The sequence below is a fragment of the Epinephelus fuscoguttatus genome, linkage group LG20 (assembly GCF_011397635.1).
Source record: "Epinephelus fuscoguttatus linkage group LG20, E.fuscoguttatus.final_Chr_v1".
NCBI classification, from domain to species: Eukaryota; Metazoa; Chordata; class Actinopteri; order Perciformes; family Serranidae; genus Epinephelus; species Epinephelus fuscoguttatus.
This window is the reverse complement of record NC_064771.1, coordinates 34341009-34348986: the sequence shown is the minus strand read 5'-3', so window position 1 is coordinate 34348986 and position 7978 is coordinate 34341009. Positions and strand designations below refer to the sequence as shown.

The 7978-nt window shown below is 38.8% G+C and overlaps 1 protein-coding gene across 3 annotated transcripts in view; it reads right to left on the bottom strand.

Annotated features, from left to right (window-relative positions):
* Window positions 1–248: 248 nt before the first annotated feature.
* a1cf (apobec1 complementation factor) overlaps window positions 249–7978 on the bottom strand; it is a 34045-nt gene continuing 26315 nt past the window's right edge. For 2 of the 3 annotated variants that reach the window (XM_049564523.1, XM_049564524.1), the window contains exon 13: window positions 249–4017. In XM_049564523.1, the coding sequence (XP_049420480.1) occupies window positions 3863–4017 (155 nt within the window). In that variant the 3' untranslated portion in view covers window positions 249–3862. The remainder of the gene's footprint in view (window positions 4018–7978) is intronic. The other variant, XM_049564525.1, reaches the window with a different exon arrangement.

Below are 7978 nucleotides of genomic sequence, written 5' to 3'. Positions count from 1 at the left end.
TTGCCACACATCATCTACCATGACTCTAGAATTTTGAACATTGAAGATTTATTTAGCAAGAATTTGCATGTATATGTTTACAGTACCGTTTTCAGTCAAACATTTTGATGCATTGTAGGCTCAATTTTTGATAAATCAAAAATCTGAGAAACATAGTTTGTGTAGGACAGTCTGAAGATGCTCTGTAGCAAGTTTGGTGTCAATTGAGCAAAAATTGTGGGAGGAGATAGGTTTAAGAAGTTTTACAGTTTTTGAAAAAAACAGAGGATGAACTTCATAATTTTTAATAGGTTTGAATGTACACATGTTTCTTCAGTATTGGGGCTACAGTTTGATGAAAGCTGTGAAGTTGTAGCACGTATGGTTGATTTTTTATGAATTTTCAAAGTTTTGAACTTTAGACGCTTGCTGTAGCGCCACCATCAGGACTATTGGCTTGAGTTTACAGCTGAGGATATCTGACATGAGACTGGACCTTTGTGCAAAGTTTGGTGAGTTTTCACCCATGGGAAGTATGATTTCCTCAGAAGAAGACAGAAGAAGAATACCTAGGATTACAATAGTGTCCTGGCAGCTTAGCTGGGACCCTAATAATGTTGCGGCTCGCAACAGAATCTGAAGCTTAGTGACTGGATGTTTTTTACATCTTGGGAGCTGTAGTTGACTTTTCTCTTTCAGTGTTTATGTCCAAAGGCTCCACAGTATTTGTTAGAAAGGCTCCAAATATATTTTTCGTTTATTGCTTGCCATATTGGTTTCTGTGTTTATGACCACTTGGCGGCGGTGTTGTACCACTGTTCATGATACCTGATGCGTCTTTCTTCTTCTACAGTGTTTTTATAGAAGTCATGGAGTCGACGCCAGTCACGTTTACTCTCCGTTGTGCAGCATTGTTGTTCTCATGTGCGTCTCTGAAGAGCAAGTAGATTATTCATTCTGTTTATTCATTTGCACTGTCGTTTGATATGACTGCTTTTACTGTGTTGGCTGCTCAGCTAGTGTTTTGGAGGTGTAACTGCAGAGTGACACAGACACACCACCACACAAGTATAAATACAGGACTTCGTAACCAATTCCCAGATGAATAAAAAATTTAGGCTTTAATCAAGTTATGTTTCTGCTTCCTCACAGTCAGTTGGATAAGTCAGTTTACAATGAACCTGGGGACAAATCCTAGTTGTCTCACATTAGTTATTTGTTGAGAGCAAAAATGAAACCTGTCTCCTTGATTCTGATTTCTGATTAGCCTCGCTGGATTAGTTTAAAGTGGAAAAAAAGATGGAAAACGTAATGACTGAAATGCTTTGAATTTTTGTTGCCCTAAACTACACCAAGACTATGAAGGATTAACTTAACAACCTAAATGTGACAAATACTAATTAACATTTTTTAATCTTAAGACTAAATCTAAATCAGCTGCCTGTGAGGGCGTCTGTGGGCCAACAGAAGACAGCAAAAGTAAAAATATGTGATTATATAAAATGTAATAAAATAACCCAGACACAGCGGAGCTTCTTCAGATCTGTGTTAGCTTGTTTATTTCGGGAAGATTACGGATCATGAAACATCATAATTCATCAAAGCAGTTTCCTGTCACGGTACTAAACCCCTCCAGAATACCCACAGTTCTCTCTGCTCATCACAGATTCGTACTGATTCAGTTTAACATGTTTCTGGTTTCCAGGTCAATTAGAGAACGCACAATAACTCTATACAAACAGCGTCTGGATATTAATTCTTTTTCCTGGTATAAAAATAAGTTCTAAGTGCTTCACACACTTTAATACTGTCTCTGCTTCGGCGTGTTCACAGCTCGGATGTCGTAAAACTCTCCAGAAACAAACAGAAGAAACAATTATCGAGTTGGACTGAAGGATGTGTCGCCTGCTGCTTTTAAGTTTGCATTTGTAATTATTAGGGGAAAAAAAGATGATGTTGCGTTGTCTTAACTGCAGCTCGTACTCACAGTCACCAGTTGGAGGCGCAGTTTAGGAGCAAGATCCAATATCTTCATTTTTACTTTACTTTTAAATCATAAGTTAAAAAAACTACAACTTTTCCTTTTTCAGACTGTAAACAGAGGACGGTTTTATGAAGGAAGCTAATTTTAATTTTGTTTTGTTCAGACTACTTTTGTCAAATCCATAATGTCTAATTTGTAATAACCATAGAGACATATGAACGTAAGCTTTTTCCTAATTTAGTGTTTTAGTTACCAAACCCCTTAACTATAATTTATAGCTATGATCTCTTGCCATGAGCAGATGTTGAAGAAAGAGAGAATTCTTAAACTAATCTGGGCTTTGATGTTCTTGTTTGGTGAGAGGTTTAAAACATCTGGAGACAAGGGGAGTTATAGGATCGCAGCTAGCTCATTTCTTTCTCTTTCTTTTTTTAATAGAAGCTGAAGAAACAACACACGATGTGAACATGAAAATACTGAAACATGGAAAAGAAATATCAATAAAAAGAGAAAACTCCCCACATGGCAGTGAAGACCTGACACTGATATGTGAAATGACCATGACTTCTTCACTTCACACCACAGTTATAATATGTTACATTTAGGTGCCACCACCACAGAAACAATGCCAATGGAAAGTCAATTTGGCCCTGTAATCACCGAATAATTTTTTCCCAGTTGAAAACACCAGGCGCCCCTCTGGGAACACCCAGCCCCGCCCGTTAGTGCACGCTTTGGAGGCATGTTAGCCCAAGGTAGAGTACTTGGTCTGGATTTTGGATCGTTTGACACATTATGTCCTCCCATTACAACGTAAAGCCAACTTAAGAGGTCGTGGTCATTATGTATTTCTTGGAGATCAGGTTGTTTCTGTTCCCGTTTGTAAAAACATGCAGCTTAAGTTTCATCAGTGTTGTCGAGCAGCCTTATTATCGGCCGTAATAAAGCTTTTAACAGCTGACTGAGACAACAAGCTGTTTAAAGCACCTCAAACATGACGGCAGAAAAACTAAAGACATTTCCTCAAAGCAGTGTGTTAATGATGAGGGAGAGAAAGCTCACCACACACAGTTCATTTGGATTCCTCTCAGATGTACGCTAACAAAAAACTACATATTCACAGTTTGTAGAACTACAAAGTCCAGAATGTCGTGAGTAAAAACAGGCTTTCCATTTTAAAATCCCACTCTGTCCAAATTTCAGTTCTATCTTAAACATTTTACAGACGCCAGGAAAACCGCCGAAATGGTCGAAAGTAGACAACAGTGCAAAACTACATTTTGCAGTTGAAAGACATTCAAAAGAACTACAAATCCCAGGTATCTTAAACATAAAAGCACAGGTTTACAAGAAAGGATAAAATAACAAAATCTATTTATCCGATTATTGAATATTGTCAACATGCTACTAGAAACATGCAAACAAACTAAAAAGAAAATAAAAACATTAACTGATGAAAACATTAATTGAAACTTAGAGCCAATCACAGGCCGTCTGCAAGCTACTTCATCAATCACATGATAATCACAGATATATACCTAATTCAGAGAAGAATATTTTGAAGAAAGAAACAAGATGTGACGAGTGAGGAATTTGTTTCAGGGCGACCGGCGAGTCGGAAACATTTTCCAGCAGCGGTTTTAAAAACATGTCTTTTTGTCTTCCTGTAGAAACCCCAGCATAAAGGTGCATCCACACTATTTTGCTTTTTGTAGGAATAACTTCTGTTTTGTTTCCTGTTTAAAGTGACGAACGTTCAGGAACGAGTCCATTCGTTCCCGCTCTGTTTTTAACCATCACAAACTTTAAACAGATTTTAAATGGCAGTTTGAGAAAAAAGCCGTTTAGTGTGAATGCATCTTTAGCTGCAAGTGTTTTTCTCTGTTGGAAAACGGTCTCTTAGAAAACGCCGTATCCGTCGGTGTGGCGCGTCGCCACAGCGAAGGCGGGGTATCCCTCATAGGTGGTGTAGGCAGTCAGGTCCTGACCCAGAGATACAGCCTGCTTCAGCTGGGAGGCGACTGCAGATGACGCCGGGCTTGCCAGAGTGTAACCTGGAGAGAGACGAGACAAAAACACAACCTTTCATCATCCAGTCTTTAACTTCAAAATATGTTTATATTAAGGCTGTCAGTCGATAAAAATATTTAATCGGGATTAACTGCACAATTGTCTGTCGTTAACAAATGAGGTTCTTCAAGGGATATTTTTCAAGTTTCAATATTCTTATCAACATGGGAGTGGACAAATGTGTTTGCTTTACGCAAATGTATCTTACTAATGACGAAAACTCTGTGTGTATGTGTGTCTGTTCCATGTTTCTCTCCTCACTGACTTGGTCAATCCATGTGAAAGAACCCATAACTTCCGCTTATATAGATTTTCCGCCATTTTGAATTTTTTGAAAAACACTTCAAATGGATCTCTTCCTAGGAAGTTTGAGCGATCTGCATGAAACTGGGTGAACATAATCTAGGGACCAATATCTAAAGTTCCCTCTTGGCAAAAGTTGGAAAACTTCCTAAAACTGAGCTTCTATAAGGCAATGAATATTGCGGAGGGCGTGGCTCATCACATAAAGGTGTAGAACATCTCAAGGGTTTCACCCATCACCACACAACTTTGTAGGCATATGACCACACATAATCTGAGGGGACCCCTCCATTATTGACCCCATCAAACAAAATGGGGGCGCTAGAGAGCTCATTTCTTATCTAGGCCTAACTGCCATATGGATTTTTACTAAACTTGGTAGATATGTAGAACAGGACGCCTCAAGGTGACTGGAGAAATTTAACTCTAATTGGCAACTGGGTGGCGCTATAACAACAGAAAAATGCTTCAAAATGGCTAAAATGCGACCGATCGCTGTGGCTCCCCCTGTGGACCAATGTTGTTGGTTTTTGTCTAATTTTTGGTATGACTAAGTCATGGCATGGTATGCTGCTGCAACAAGGGCTAGCCGCACCTTTCCCATGTGAACGACCAGTGCACCCCACTTTTAAGTCAATACAGCATATAAACACTTTAACTATCTGCCTTTCAACGTGCTGCCTCAACTACTAATGTACATTTTTAGGCCACTAACTATCCCACTATTGGCAATGGTACTACTGTACTTTCAATAAAGCAATCGTACTATCAATTTCACAAAACTCTGTCTGAACACATTGCTCTTCTTAATGGGCTCAGTTGACTATTTAATCTGCAATTTCCTATGACCTGTATCCCAAACACACACCATGTGAAACTGTACGTGGGCAACCGTGCACTCAATGGGTATGGACTAGTATTTATAATTACTGCAACAATCCAACACAATGACAGATACTGTCCAGAATAACCTCAAAGGTTCTGACTGCTCACAACATGCTGAAAGCATAACGTATCAAACTGAAGCCACACAAGCAACAACAGATGGATATATTGAGCTGAACGTTACATTACTTAGTGACACTAACACAACGTAGTGTCCAACTTCACACTCATAAAGATTAATTAAACACCCTCTGTTTTTTAAGCAGCTCCACATACTCTGGTTGTACAATTCACATCGACAGTAAAATGCAAATAGCTGAACTTGCCGTTCAAAAGGCACCTTTCTTTATCCATTTCTGCTCCTGGAGGTTTGTTTCTGCTCGCCATCCATAAAGTTACTGATTCATCGTTTCCTGATGTCCCTAGCAGGTGGGCCGAGGGTCATAATTACAGAAGGTACGTGCGTTAATCACGTGGTGTTCAAAGGAATTTGTGTTAACTCATTATTAACGCTTTAACTTTGACAGTCCTAGTTTATAAATGTTAATTTATCATTATGTCATTATGTTTATATGCACAAAATATTTCGTTTTGTCCCAAAAAATATTCTGATTGAGCTGTTTACATGGCTGACTAATATTCTATTAACGCTCCCGTTGACATGCAGCCGTGGATACCCTCGTTAACATGCACTAAGATGACGATATCTGGTTGAAATACAACACAGTGGAATTACTGGAGCCATGTGTGACATTTTGCTTCTTTGCATAAAAATATGATTGTTTTTAAGTTCTCCACCAGTGGTGGACTTTTTGGACGGTGCGAAACCAGCCTCCTTCCTTAATTCCTTCTGACCACCCTCTTGAAAAGTTCGGTGCTGCTATATTTGCACGTATCCAAAAACATGTTGAATGTTTAAAGGTGTGTTCCTCCTTCTAACCAGAAGTGTTGTCTTTTCTTTTGGACATTCATCTCTCCAACAAGTGCATGACACAAAAATACTCCTACATACTCCAACAAGGGAATCTAAAGCCAACCTTTGATTTTCATTATTTATTTATTTAATTATACTTTATTTCTTTTTCTGATTGTTCCTTTTGTGTTAGTGTTTGTATCACCTCGGTTTGTTGGCCCTGAGCTCCCCTGCCTGTCTTATTCTTTGTTATTTTGTTGTGTTCACGTTGATCACTTGTGTCCCAATATTTGTTGGTCATTTGTTTTGCACTGTTTGTTTTCACGTTGCACACTTGTATAAAAAAATAGTGACTAATAGGAGACTATTAGTGTTTATGTAAATGAACCCGATAACTATGTCAACACGGACACTAATATCACACTATTATTCCAAATATGACAATACTCTGAATTTGATACGCAGCTTGCAACACACAGTGTCATGGTCTCCAGCCTCGGCTCATTCTCACTGACCATGTTTGTCCCTTTAATTCAGACCTGCCATTTTCCATCCGGCCACCAGATGGTCCACATCCTCACCTGTTTTCCATCTGGAATCACCTGGGCTTCCCTCCCTACTCTCTCATCTGTTCTCAGTTACCTCATCACCACTGTCACCAGCTTGTTGTTGGATCATCTGCTCATGTTTCCCTGTGGTTTCTCTGCTGATTCTTCCTGCCTGTTTGCCAGCCCTGCTGCATGTCATCTCATCTGCCAGTAAGCCTGTTTTCTGAGTCTGCCTGTCTGTGTGTCTGTGTTTGGGTGCTCCCAGCCTGTAACACATGACCTCTTGCCTGTTCACATTCAGTTCTTTATGTTGTCATGGATGCTTTATACACAAACAACAGTTTTCAAGGCTGGGGTGGAGACACTGCCCAAAATTAAAGTCCACATTTCTGGTTGGAAGTCTTTGATATCACCATGGGTTTGAATATGCACCAATACAGTAACATTGACCTTTTTAAGAAAGCATTTGAAGGAATTAAAGATGGAGGTTCCGTTCGCACGGTCCAACTTGTCCACCACTTTGAAAAAAAATCCTATCATTAAAAGGCAAAATGGCACAAGCAGCTCCAGCTGTTCCACTTTTCCATATTTTAATGTTATAAATGACATGTTAGGGCAGGTGTCAGCAGTCTTAACTATCAGTAGAGTGTACAAATAGTAGCCTGGGTCACTAATTGGAGTTTTATGGTAATCAGAGTAAATATAAGTAGAATATTCATTTTCATTTGTCATGTAAAAGCTTTTTTTTTTTGGAATAAGAGCAAAAACTGGAACATTTTGTGCATGTTAAAGTCACAAATGAGATTTTGTTTTTGGCCACAAGGGGGCAGTAGAGGTAGTAGCAGTAGTTGCATTAGTAGAGTTAGTAGAATTTTTATTAGTAGTAGGGGTGTGGGGGGAAAAAATCGATACAGCTTAGTATCGCAATATTTTTGAGTGCCAATATCGTTTCATCACACAGTGCCAAGTATCACTTTTTTTATTATCTAAATTATTAATATGACAATTACAAATTAAACTTCTACCCTCCTAGAATAATGTCTTCACATGCTTTTTCAGTCCGCTAGTTCAAACTTTTTGCGCCCAGTGCACACCAACGGGCGAGCCAGAATCTCAAGGCACTACTGTATTTATATCTGTGCACCATAGCCTCTGTAACGTGTGTTATAACGGTTATCACAACATAAATGTTTGTTTTTATTTACTAACAAATAACAATTGACAACCATTAGTCATTCAATATGTATTGAAAAAATGATTCAAGAATTCATTTGAAACTTTTTAAAATTACATCTA